Below are 14,060 nucleotides of genomic sequence, written 5' to 3'. Positions count from 1 at the left end.
GGGAAGAGACAAAGCAAATGGAATTAAATATGTAGGTGATAAAATACTGTAAATAATTTTTTTTATTGTTATAGAAAATTAGAATTAAGCAAATTGGAGAAGAAATCATTTGTTGATGGAGAATTATAATGGGAGAAGAAGAAAATGAGAAATTGTTTATAGCAAATTATAATTGGAGAAATGGAAAATAAGAATTTATTGATAAACATATAAATAGAAAAGAAGAGAGAGAGCTTGACAACTAATGAAATAAAAATCTTTAAAATGCAATTAAATGTTAGGCACTTAATTTAACAAAGCTCGTTAACACACTCACATTCCTTAATTAAAAGCATGACAAGCGTTCATTAACCTTTTAACCCTATTATGGCAATGACATTATGTCGATAAATCATTTTCCAAATAATAAATAAAACACAATCCAATCGCACTTGCGCCATTTGTGCATACCAATGGTCAACATTAGATCTTTAAAAAAGTCATTAAATCCGACATCCTTTGATTTTATTCTCACACAAGATCTTTTTTTAACAACCTCTAATCTTAATTAAATCAATTTGTAATGTGCATCGAAGATTTATACGGTTTAATATTTTTACCTGGTCAAATAATTACCTTAAAGGTTATGAGTTAAGGTGATTATGTTCATGTTTAATGACAAAGTTTAAAAGTTAAATAATAATTTGAACTTATACTTAATTCATACCCACGTCCATATCTACGCACATTGGTGATTGGAACTTGGAATGAAAACATCTTGTCAAATCAAAATTATGTCACAATTAAAGTTGTATTGATGGATACTAGTGGCATTGATTGATAATGGTTGATATTTTTTTTACATTGTGATGGAATTAAGATAAAATTTAAACGCCGTTCGAAGATTGGTAAGACCATCCACAATAGGCGCCCAACGACCGCCCAGCCGAGCGCCGGCGCTGGGCGGTTCACTGGGCGGTCTATTGCAGCCGCCCAGCGGCTGAGTGGAGAGAGAAACCGCGCAGCGCTGGGCGGTTATGTGGCGCTGGGCGGTCGGCTGGGCGGTCCGTTCGGCGTAGGGCTGGCAAATCGTGCGGATTGGGTCGTTATCGGGTCAACCTGATAATGACCTAACCCAATAAGGCCTAACCTGAACCCGACCTGTTAAGGAAACTGTAAATCCGAACACGAACCCGACCTGCTACCTTCAAATCCGAACACGACCCGCACCCGACACGAACCCGTTATCGACACTATATAATATGGGTTGACACGACACGATAACAACCCGAACCTGATATTACAGATTAAAACCTGATATTACACGATTAAAACCTGATATTACACGATTAAACCTTAATTTTTAACCTAATTTACACAATTAAAATTCATTTTATACTATTTAAACCTAATTTATAAAAAATTAAAACATTAAAGTAATATATATATTTTTTAAATAATAATAAAAATAATAATATTATTTCTTAATGGGTTACCCGTATCCGACCCGCATCCGACCCGAACCCAACCCGAAATTATCGGGTTCTTAATGGGTCAACCCGATAAGGACACAGATCCAATAAGACTTGACCCCAACCTAATAATTTCGTGCGGATTCGTGTCAGATTATCGTGTCGTGTCGAAAATTGCCAGCCCTAGTTCGGCGCTATTGCAGCGCCCGGATCGCCCAGCGCACCGCTAGCGCGAAAATTAATTTTTTTTTCCGAAACACTATATATACGCGCTTTGCTCGTCATTTTCATTCGCACCACTTGTTTTAACGAGTACTCTCTCTATCTTAATTTCTGTTCAAGATCAACAACGGGAAATGGATCTCAACAACGAGCCTAGTTCCGGGAGTAGCGGGTCACAAACTCCGACGATCCCTGTGGGAAGTGGATGGGGTCAGGTGCCCGGGTACTACAACATGTACCCGTGGCAGCAGATGATGCCCGGGGCCCCAATGGGGCGGAGTCCGCCGGGGGGGTTTCCGCCGATACCGGGGTGGGTACCCGGGATGCAGATGATGCACGGGGGAGCACCGGCGACACAGTGGACTCCGGGGGTCGTACCGGCGACACAATGGACTCCGGGGGTCGTACCGGCTACACAGGGGACTCCTGGGGGGTCCCCGGCGATGGCGGGGGATGTCTATCGCCCCAGTTTTGATTTTTCGACTGGGTCTTCGCACACATCGACCCAAACACCCTTGGGGTTTGATAGTTTCTCCTTAGATGTGTTGGGGTTTGATACTCTCGGAGCTCCGGAGACTCTAGTTCAAGGGGGGGGCAGTGCCGGGGCGTGGCGCCCCAAAGAAGAAGGGCAAGAAGAAGGTTGGCCAGTCGTCGCAGCCAGGTGAGGAGGAGGTGGACGGACGACGAGAACGTCGCGCTCAGCAAGGCGTGGGTGAGTGTTTGCGACGATCCTCTCGTTTCGAACGAGCAAAGGATCGTCAACATGTGGGGCAAGATAGCAGCAGCCTACCAGAGATTTTGCCCGGAGGGGAGGCCCCGCAACGGGGAGGATTGCCGGAAGGGCTGGAACCGAATCAGGGCGGCGGTCTCTCGATTTTCGGGTTTGTACACCAACGCACTCCGCATGATGAGCAGTGGCCAAACGGAGGATGAGTGCAGGAGAATAGCGGAGAAAGCCTTCCCACTGAAGGGTTTATACAAGGACTTCACCTACTGGAACTGCTATCTTGTACTGAGCGAGTCCGAGAAGTTCCGAGTAGGTGTCGACTCTGGCTGGCCGAAGAAGCAACGACTGAACTACACCGGCGATTACAGCGGCAGCAGCGGAGGTTCCCACGACCTCCCCGAGACGACGCAGGAGTTCCCCACGCCGCGTTCGGTCGGTGGCCGACCTCGCCCGATTGGGCGCAAGCGCGCTCAGCAGGCGGCGAGAGGGAACGCCGGGGCTTCCCAGGAGGTCCAGTCGGCATCCCCCCTTGGCCAATCCACCCAGGAGCTCAAATTCTTCGCTCGCGCCCAAACGCGCGCTCAGTTGATCAAGACGATGGCCGAATGGCGGGTGGCGACGGATCCCGTGGAGAAGAGCGTGCTTCAAACCTTGCTCATGAGCCTGCAGGACGAGTTGGAGGCTATACGGAGGGAGACCGGTGGCGGCGGCAGCGGCGTAGGCGGCGGAGGCGACGACGATGGTGGCGGCGGCGATGGTGGCGACGGAGGCGACAGCGACGGAGGCGACGACGACGGAGACGAGGAGTGAATTGTCACTCTTTTTTATTAATGTATTTTTTTTTAAAATTAATGTACTTTTTTTAAATTATTGTACTTTTTTAAATTTTAATAGTATTATTAAACTTTTCCCGTATATGTCTCGTAAATTAAATTCCGTATATTGTGTGATTGTTAATTATGTCATTTTATATAATTGTTATTAGTGATGTGGCTATTGATCTGGCTGGGCTATTTATGATGTGGCTAGGCTATGGCTGGGCTATTTATGATGTGGCAGGAGGATTTTTAGTGCTGATGATGTGGCAGTGGCTAGGCTATGGCTGGGCTATTGCTGGGCTATTCCTATTGTGGATGGCCTAAGGGTACCTAAGACCATCCACAATAACCGCCCAGCGACCGCCCAGCCGAGCGCCGGCGCTGGGCGGTTCGCTGGGCGGTCTATTGCAGCCGCCCAGCCGCTGACTGGAGAGAGAAACCGCGCAGCGCTGGGCGGTGGCGTGGCGCTGGGCGGTCGGCTGGGCGGTCCTTTCGGCGCTATTGCAGCTCCCGGATCGCCCAGCGCACAGCCCAGCGCGAAAATTAATTTTTTTTTTCCGAAACACTATATATACGCGCTTTGCTCGTCATTTTCATTCGCACCACTTGTTTTAACGAGTACTCTCTCTATCTTTCTTTCTGTTCAAGATCAACAACGGGAAATGGATCTCAACAACGAGCCTAGTTCCGGGAGTAGCGGGTCACAAACTCCGTCGATCCCTGTGGGAAGTGGATGGGGTCAGGTGCCCGGGTACTACAACATGTACCCATGGCAGCAGATGATGCCCGGGGCCCCAATGGGGGGGAGTCCGCCGGGGGGGTTTCCGCCGATACCGGGGTGGGTACCCGGGATGCAGATGATGCCCGGGGGAGCACCGGCGACACAGTGGACTCCGGGGGTCGTACCGGCGACACAGTGGACTCCGGGGGTCGTACCGGCTACACAGGGGACTCCTGGGGGGTCCCCGGCGACGGCGGGGGATGTCTATCGCCCTAGTTTTGATTTTTCGACTGGGTCTTCGCACACATCGACCCAAACACCCTTGGGGTTTGATAGTTTCTCCTTGGATGAGTTGGGGTTTGATACTCTCGGAGCTCCGGAGACTCTAGTTCAGGGGGGGCAGTGCCGGGGCGTGGCGCCCCAAAGAAGAAGGGCAAGAAGAAGGTCGGCGAGTCGTCGCAGCCGGGTGAGGAGGAGGTACGGAGGAGGTGGACGGACGACGAGAACGTCGCTCTCAGCAAGGCGTGGGTGAGTGTTTGCGACGATCCTCTCGTTTCGAACGAGCAAAGGATCGTCAACATGTGGGGCAAGATAGCAGTAGCCTACCAGAGATTTTGCCCGGTGGGGAGGCCCCGCAACGGGGAGGATTGCCGGAAGGGCTGGAACCGAATCAGGGCGGCAGTCTCCCGATTTTCGGGTTTGTACTCCAACGCACTCCGCATGATGAGCAGTGGCCAAACGGAGGATGACTGTAGGAGAATAGCGGAGAAAGCCTTCCCAGTGAAGGGTTTATACAAGGACTTCACCTACTGGAACTGCTATCTTGTACTGAGCGAGTCCGAGAAGTTCCGAGTAGGTGTCGACTCTGGCTGGCCGAAGAAGCAACGACTGAACTACACCGGCGATTACAGCGGCAGCAGCGGAGGTTCCCACGACCTCCCCGAGACGACGCAGGAGTTCCCCACGCCGCGTTCGGTCGGTGGCCGACCTCGCCCGATTGGGCGCAGACGCGCTCAGCAGGCGGCGAGAAGTAACGCCGGGGCTTCCCATGAGGTCCAGTCGGCATCCCCCCTTGGCCAATCCACCCAGGACCTCAAATTCTTCGCTCGCGCCCAAACACGCCCTCAGTTGATCAAGACGATGGCCGAATGGCGGGTGGCGACGGATCCTGTGGAGAAGAGCGTGCTTCAAACCTTGCTCATGAGCCTGCAGGACGAGTTGGAGGCTATACGGAGGGAGACCGGTGGCGGCGGCAGCGGCGTAGGCGGCGGAGGCGACGGCGATGGTGGCGACGGAGGCGACGGAGACGAGGAGTGAATTGTCACTCTTTTTTATTAATGTATTTTTTTAAAATTAATGTACTTTTTTTAATTTATTGTACTTTTTAAAATTTTAATAGTATTATTAAACTTTTCCCGTATATGTCTCGTAAATTAAATTCCGTATATTGTGTGATTGTTAATTATGTCATTTTATATAATTGTTATTAGTGATGTGGCTGGGCTATTTATGATGTGGCTAGGCTATGGCTGTGCTATTTATGATGTGGCAGGGGGATTTTTAGTGCTGATGATGTGGCAGTGGCTGGGCTATGGCTGGGCTATTGCTGGGCTATTCCTACTGTGGATGGTCTAATTCCTGACTCCCCTACTATAAATTTCTCAAAACTTTGAAAGTGCAAAGAAAAATTATATAACTACCACTACTGATTATTATAATGTGTTGTTATGAATTAAATTTTTATTACACCATTTAGTATAGCATTTATCGTCGCACTTATGGGGGCATTGATAGTTTTATTCAAGTCAACTTCACATTTATTGCCATTGAAGATATTATTTCATAATTAAAGGTAGGTTCATAATGCATTGATAATTTGTATATCTCCTTTGCCTATTTAACAAATTAATTTATACAATTTATCTGTCTATCATCCATAATTAATAATCTTATTTTACAAATTTTAATTTATCCATACAAGTTAATCAACTTTTATTTTTTGTATACTTTACAACTTTATTTTAAAATCCGTGTTCTCCATTATTAAAAATGATAATGAACATAGGGAGTATTACAATTGGCTAAGCATCAAAGATTTATTTAATTATCAATACATTACGATTGTCAATAATTTGCCCCTTTTTGTTTTATCTTATCGTTACGAAGCCTGTTTATCAATATAAATACAATGAGTAGTTAAATTAATAGTGCAGGCCCAAAATAATGAAAAATCTTCTAATTGACTTAATATCAATTAACTAGAGTTTCTTATGGATTATAAGTATTTGTAGCGTATTCATTATATATCATGTTCGCTGATTATAAAATGAGGAATGTTATTTCATATTAATTGGCATATTTTAGCTAATATTTAATGCCGAAAAATTCCAAGTTTGATCGGCTTGCAATCCTCCCTCCACCTACCCTCAATTATCTCTTCCAAAATAATGGTCAATAATTTCAACTGCAATATATTCATCACTTGATTTTTCTTGGACCACAATTGTTTATTTACTCGTTATATCCAGTTTTCAATCAATAAACATTTGGTGCAAGGAAAAGGAATAAGTGGCCAACTCCAAGACATATACATTGCGTGGGCCTTGCTTTATTAAATATATTCCAATTTTTAGTAGTAGAAATTAGTACTATTAAACTGTAATTTATATATAATTTTATATATAAAACGAAACTAAATAATAAACAATGTATATTTGACCAAAATATCCATCATGATTAAATTTAATCACCCAAAGTCCACAATTTCTTCTCCTCACTAATTTCATTTCATTTCATTTCATACACTAAAAAAGCAAGAGAGAGAGTGGCAGTAGTAAATAAAACCAAAATGGGGCCAATGCTTGTCTTTTTTCCGGCCATCGTTGACCAACATCGATTCTCTCTCCTTTTTTATCCAGACGGCGGAGATCAAAACTTGCGGCGAGTTCCTGACCGTCGATCAAGAGGAGGATTCGAGAACGGGCGCCTCCGTATTGGAATAGGCGTGATTGTGATCTCCTTCATATGTTACTATTAGCATTGTCGGGTCGTCCAAGGCCCGCTCCACGTGCTTTCGGGCTGGGCACCCTTTTAAACTACTACACTTGTAATATCCCCTGCATTTCCAACAAATTCCACATAACAAATTTAGATCTATGTGACTAGAATTGATTATACAATTGAGCATGTCATGTGTAGGTAGTCATATAAAAATTCTGATAGAGATGCAAGTCCGAATTTTGACAATTGAGCGGAATGTTAATGTTTCTGAGCGATTGTTAAAATTACCTAGGGTGAGGAGAGCCTTTGATGGGCTTTTGACCGTATTTTCTCCAAGAGTAATCATCAGGTGGAATATCGGCCATCTTCATGCTTATAGCTGCAACTCTCACTACCTTCTTCAATCTTGATTTTCTGTCACAAATCACAACAATTAATGGTAATTAACTTTTAATATTTTTTTCAACTTTTGATTTTGATCAAGTATGTTAGTACCTTTTCTTCGGGCAGCGGCAGCGGCTGCCCGACGACGAGCCGCCGCATTTGGCGCTGGACTCGTCCATGGAGCTGCACTTCCGCTTGAACGACGACGTCGACGCCATCGGCCGCCCGGCCGATGACACCTGGGAGAGGTTCGTGATCTGGAACCTCGACTCGCTGTCGCTGGTCACCGACGAGAGGAACGAGTTCGCCGGCGAAGAGAAATTGATCGTCGTCGTCGACTCCTTCCTCTCGAGGGATCCGTTCCGGATCAGCTGGTGGTGGTGAAGGTGCGGCAGCCGCTGGATCGGCGTCGGGTGGTAAATCTTCGAACCCGGTTCTTTTTCCTCGGCTCTCACGGTCGGACCGGCCGGTTCGGTTACCGGTTCGATTTTTGGTTTCGGATTTTGGGGGTTTGGAATCGGGCCGCGGCGGAAGCGGGCGTGGCCGGTCCGGGTCCGGTCGAGGAGGGAGATGAATTTCTTGAATTTATCGACGGCGACATCGGCGGCGACGCGGTAGTCGGCGGAGGGGCTTTTTTGGTGGGAGTGGGAGAGTAGTCTGATTAGCTTCTCGACGCTCTGGAGACCGGCGGCGGCGGCTTCTTGAGCGGCATTCGCTTCCGTTTTGGCTGAGAAATTGTAGCCCGGCATCAATTCTACTGCCATTTTTCTAGAGAGAGAAAGAAGAAAAGAAACAAGCAGATTATAGTTGACGGAATTCTCAGAGAAGAGAGAGAGTAGAAGTAAATATAGAGAATGGGTCAAACATGTGATGCTTTTTCTATTTTTTTAATTAAAAAAAAGTGTTATTTTGAAGAGTGTTTATTCCACTGTGGGTGGTGTCGATTCTGACCGTGTTTGCTGTTAATTGGAGGAGCCATTGAGATTGCTCCACGTCATTGATTTAGAGAGAGAAAGGGAGACTGCATTGACCAATATTCTTATTGTGTGTGGGCCATTATGATTATAGGGATACAAAAGTCAAAAGGACTTTATGGGTGTCCACGATAAGGCGGACACCCCAATAGTCCCGTCCCAGTTTTTGTCTATATCCACAATTTTTTATCTATAGCCCCAAAATTTTGTTTCCGCCCACTATGATGGACACTTCCTATAGCCCCAAATTTTATAATCAATTTTCATTTTATAATGTTTTTAGTTTTAATTAGGTATAATTAAAATCATCGCAGTGTAAATAATTAGAAAACGAGGTGCTTGGGGCCGACCGTGCATTTTTAGAGAGTGAAAGTGTAGATAGTAAATGTAGGGATTATGTGAAAATGGTGAAAAAAATAAGAGATGGTGAGTGGTATTTATAGAGGTAAATAAAAAAAAATTAAAAAATCAACAACATGTCAACCGCCGCGCCGATCGCCGCAAGCTTTGGGAGGCGCGGCTATAGCCGCGGCGCACAGGGGAGCAGCCGCGTCCTCGCCCCCCCCGTCGCCTATCCGTCGTCCGCCGCCCACCACCCCAGATTCGTCGTCCGCCCCGTGGGCGGACACCTCCGCCACTATGGACCGCCCCGAGCTAGCCGCGCCTAACCATTGTGGTTGCTCTAAGAGCATTAGCAATGGGGCGCCCTAAGGCGCGCCCTATGCACCGCCACGTCATCATTTTTATTCTCCCACCCTCCCACCTGCAGTGTGGCGCCCTAAGGCGCGCCCTATGCATTTTCTTTTATTTGAATATTTAAATAACTACAAAAATTAGAAAAAAACTTCATTTCATTTATTAAAATTAATACATTACAATACGAATTAAAAAAATACGCAAACTCAGTGACGACAGTTACGGGCTCACACTTCTTCAATCATGTCGTTCATGAGCTGGGCATGGTCTTGTTGGTTGCGCATTGAGGCCTGTCTAGATAGAACCTCATTGAAGCACGTCGGTAATCCTCTAGCTGGGGGCTCGGTCGCCGTGCTGGACGAGCTAGATGCACCTTCATTATCGTTCCAGTCGGTGATGGTCCCACCTTCTTACTCGACTATCATGTTGTGCATGATTATGCTCGCATACATGACATCGGCGATGACTTCCTTGAACCAGAGACGAGCGGCCCTTTCACAATTGCCCACCGTGCTTGGAGCACACCAAATGTCCGCTCGACATCTTTCGGCGCTGCCTCCTGCTTTTGCGAAAATAAAACCCTCTTCTCACCAATTGGATAACTGATCGTCTTCACAAAAATAGGTCACCGTGGGTATATGCCATCGGCCAAGTAGTACCACATGTGGTATTGGCGCATGTTGGCAGTGAATTCGATGGCCGGGCTGTTGCCATTGTATTGCTCGGTGAAGAGGGTGGATGAGTTGAGGACGTTAATGTCGATGTTCGACCCGGCCACGCCGAAGTAAGCATGTCAGATCCAGAGTTGATGGTCAGCGACGGCTTCGAGGATCATCGCCGGGTGGCTGCCCTTGTATCCACTAGTGAATTGACCTCTCCACGCCGTCGGACAATTCTTCCACTCCCAGTGCATACAGTCGATGCTCCCTAGCATCCCAGGAAAGTCGTGCGTCGTCTCGTGCATCTTCATCAGGCCCTGGCAATCAACGGCAGTCGGCCTGCGCAAATATGTGTCGCCGTAGGCCTCCACAACTCCCCTACAAAATCTCTTCAGGCACTCCCGGCCTGTTGTCTCCCCGACGTGGAGGTACTCGTCGAAAATATCCGTCGTGGTGCCGTAGGCCAACTGACGGAGTGCAACCGTGCACTTTTGCAACGGTGTAAGGTCGGGTCTACCGACGCCATCTTCCGAATACGTCATGTATTCATCACGTGACGACAAAACCCAGACAATACTGAGAAAAAGGTAACGCGACATTCTAAACCTGCGGCGGAAAATGGTCGGTCCCCACCGTGGTTGCTCGGCAAAATAGTCTGCAATCAGACGTTGGTGAGCTGTCGCGTGGCCGCGTCGGACAACCGTCCGACGTCGAATAGGTCTGTGGATCTGCTCCTCCGCCTCCGCCTCCTCCTCGCGCTGCATTTCGACTAAGCATTCTGCCATGGCCTCTTCAACGGCTGCATCTAAGGCTTCTGAGGTCGGCCTACCTGACTCCAAGGAACTAGAACCGGTGTCGTCGTCGTGGTTAATTTTGGTATGTGAGAGAGGTAGAAATGTGAGAGAGGCGAGAAATGAGAGAGACGAGATGTTTGTATGAACAAGTGAATGAGAAACGAGGTTTAAATAGGCAAAATTCGGGAAAAAAAATTCAAAAATGCGTGCCATCGTCCGTCGAGCCCGCAATGGTTCCCTATGGCGCGGACGATGGCCTATCGTCCACGACCATCGTCCGCCGAGCCCACAATAGTGCCTGATGCCGCGGAAGATGGCGCGGACGATAGGCCATCGTCCGCGCTTCTTCCGCGCCCGAAGCCTAGGGCGTGGGCATAGGGCACGCCCTATGGCGAGCACCCACAATAGAGGCATCGTCTGCGCCCGAGGATGATGGCACGCATAGGGAGTTCCATCGGGCGCCCCATTGTGGGTGCCATAATGAGCCGATGGATCGGACAAAGGGTAAAAATTAGATGGTTGTTCACTTTCATAAAGCTATAGTAAATTTGTTTAATTGTTTATGATAATATTATTAAATTAATAATTCAACATTCCTTTTTAGGTTCCAATAAATAAAATACAGAGGATAAATAATTAGAATATTATAAAATTTACTCAAATTTTGGCTTATCACACAATTTTAAAATTTATCCGATAAAATTATAAATTTTGAATTTATTTATAATTATCATACAATGAAATTATGTCTGATATGAAAGTCATAAAATCATATGTGAACATCATCACAGTCCAATTAAGCAATATCGAATCCTTATAAAAAAAGATGTTTATTAAAAATAACTACAATATATTACAAGATCAGACTCTGTTGTCATATTAAATTACGAACAAATCTAAATTTTATACTCCCTCTGTTTCATAGTGGTGGAGTCATTTTGCCTTTGATACGTTTCACATTAGGCCATCCACAATGGAGCGGACGATAACGCGCCCGATGCATCGGACGCGCTATCGTTCGCCACTGTGGCACCGCGGACGACGGACGATGCGTCGTCCGTGCCCAATGCTTAGTCCGCGGATGAAGCGCGGACGATAGGGCATCGTCAGCCCATTGTGGGCAACGCGGACGATGGCGCGAACTATGCAACGCGTTTTAGTTTTTTTTTTATTCGAAAATTTTGTTATATATATACCCTGACTTCACTTTTCATTTGTAACTTTTCGATGAGTTGAGCCGGAAGTTGGGGCTTTTGTAGAATAGTCATTTTTTTTATTTCTAACTCGTGTAACTTTTTTTTTAAAATCAATGATTTTTTTGTCGTTCTTTTAGTTAATCGTGGTGTTTTTTAATAAGTTTGCATTTATATATTTGAAAACATTTAAATTAATAACAAAACAATAGTAAAATGCTTAGGGCGCCCTTTAGGGCGCCTCACTGCAGGTGGAAGGGCAGGAGGATAAAATGCTGACGTGGCGGTGCATAGGGCGGGCTTTAGGGTGTCCACTATAAGGCGGACACGCCCAATAGCCCCGCCCCAGTTTTTGTCCATAGCCCCAAAATTCTATTTCCGTCACTATAGTGGACACCTCCAATAGTCCCCAAATTCCAAATACAAAATTCAACAAAATTCACAGCCGCGTCCTCGCCCCGAACGCGGCTATCCCGCGTCCGCCGCCCCAATAGCCCCCAAAAGTTGTCCGCCCACCTTCCCCACTATAGCCGCCCGCCCACGGCCCAGGACGCGGCTATAGCCGTGTCCTACCCATAGTGGACACTCTTAGGCGCGCCTTAGGGCGTCCCATTGTGGATGACCTTAGTGGAGTCATTTTCATTTTTAGTAAAAGTCAACACAATTCTTTTCAGTTACTTTACTTTCTCTTACTTGTTATCTCTTCGTCTCTTAACATTTTTAGTATTCTTTTACTTAATTCACTTAACACAACTTTTCTTAAATCGCGTCGAAAAGAAACGTTTCTACTACTATTGAACCGAGGGTAGTTTTCTAGACAATTTTTTTATTAATTATGAAAGGAACGAGCACTTGATCAAGGTTTGTGAGTTTTTCGCTAGGAAGACCTTGAGATTTTTAGTATAGCCTATTAAAGAGTTTGGACCAGGGACCCACAATTATTCACTGTGTCAGTAATTCATTCATTTTATTTCAAGGTTTGAATGGGAAATAACATAATTGTGAGGGGTGTTATCACATGGGATTCCTCCTATGGTTTCGACTTTTTCTGGATGATAGAGAATAAAATGACTAGTTTCTCATTATTTTATTTTATCCCTTTTAATTTCTACCTCAATTAGGGAATTCTTTTGACTTACTTTCTCAACCATAAGGATGACTTGGCTCTATTTTGGGCTCTTATAATAATGTCGCAATTGATGTTCGGTTACTACTAGATGTTATACTAGTTTTTACAATTATAGAGTTATTTTTTGTTTGGTGAATCAGATGAGAGTGAATTGTATGAAAATTGTTTAATCCTATAGATAAAGGCAGGTATTTAATTTTGAGATAATATCATAAAGTTTTAATTTTGGATTATGAGTTTGACATTTTTATAACAACATTGATTTTATGTTAATTCGGGTCAATTAATCTCTGTACTTGAATATTTTATGTGGAGCTACTGTTTACATATTGTGTTTCACTAAAATTTCTATGTAATTACTAATTATTAGTATATCAAGTCGGTGTAATCGGATATTGGATATTGTATCATGCCGGATCACCAGTATTTAAAATTATGCTCATACTATTAAGCAAAACAATGTCTAAATAAGTACTCATATGTTGCATGTGTTTGTCAATATTGTGGTCAAATAAATTATACTACTATCTTGAATATGCGTGTGTTAAATTGACCTTTTTTCTAATATTAATTAAAACCAAACACAAATTAATTTGTGATCTTATCCATCACAATATTATGAACAATATTGCTCAACAATAAAAAAACGCCAAGTATATAAATAGATTATTTACAATAATCAGATGGTATAATCAATACTATAAGGATGAAGATAATCTTATATTTAAAAGTTTTTTTTACTGTCCTGAATTCTATTTATGTATTTTGATAAGAATACTCAGTTATAAGACGTGATTTGAATATTATACATGCCCTTGATTTTATAATTGAACATCACTCAACTAGTATTGAACTCTTCCTCATTTGTATTTACATTTTTTATGATGCAATCAATTCCTATGTGATATGATTTGAATCTTATATACTCTTTGATTTTAACATAGAACACGAAAATAATACTTTTATGTTGACTTCATCTTCTTTTAGATGAATTCAACATTATATAGGAAATAGATTAAAAAAAACCTCTAATTATACCCCACTATTTAAAGTTTTGAGAGGAAAAAGTTGACAAATTATGTAGTACTCCTTGATTTATAGTACTAGTATTTTAGCAATTGAAATTCAACTTTTTTCATTGCCAACTTCTTAAACTGAAATTTTTCCTTATTACTCATTCGAAAATGATAAATCTTACATCAAAGTATTTGTGTTTTCGAAAACACCAAAGCTCATGAATGCATTGCACTATATATTTTGGCAGTAAAAAAACATGGAAAGACGATTGTATG

At 44.3% G+C, this 14,060-nt stretch overlaps 1 protein-coding gene across 1 annotated transcript; it reads right to left on the bottom strand.

Annotated features, from left to right (window-relative positions):
• Window positions 1–6,632: 6,632 nt before the first annotated feature.
• LOC121766505 (probable WRKY transcription factor 7) lies at window positions 6,633–8,160 on the bottom strand. The gene is made up of 3 exons (XM_042162762.1): window positions 7,435–8,160; window positions 7,228–7,353; window positions 6,633–7,055 (listed from the first exon to the last, which is right to left on the bottom strand). The coding sequence occupies exons 1-3, from the start codon at window positions 8,085–8,087 to the stop codon at window positions 6,899–6,901; spliced, it is 936 nt and encodes a 311-aa protein (XP_042018696.1). The 5' UTR covers window positions 8,088–8,160; the 3' UTR covers window positions 6,633–6,898.
• Window positions 8,161–14,060: the final 5,900 nt, after the last annotated feature.

This window comes from Salvia splendens, chromosome 2 (assembly GCF_004379255.2).
Source record: "Salvia splendens isolate huo1 chromosome 2, SspV2, whole genome shotgun sequence".
Lineage (NCBI taxonomy): Eukaryota > Viridiplantae > Streptophyta > Magnoliopsida > Lamiales > Lamiaceae > Salvia > Salvia splendens.
Note: the sequence above shows the minus strand (reverse complement) of the source record. Positions and strands in the feature narration are given on the sequence as shown.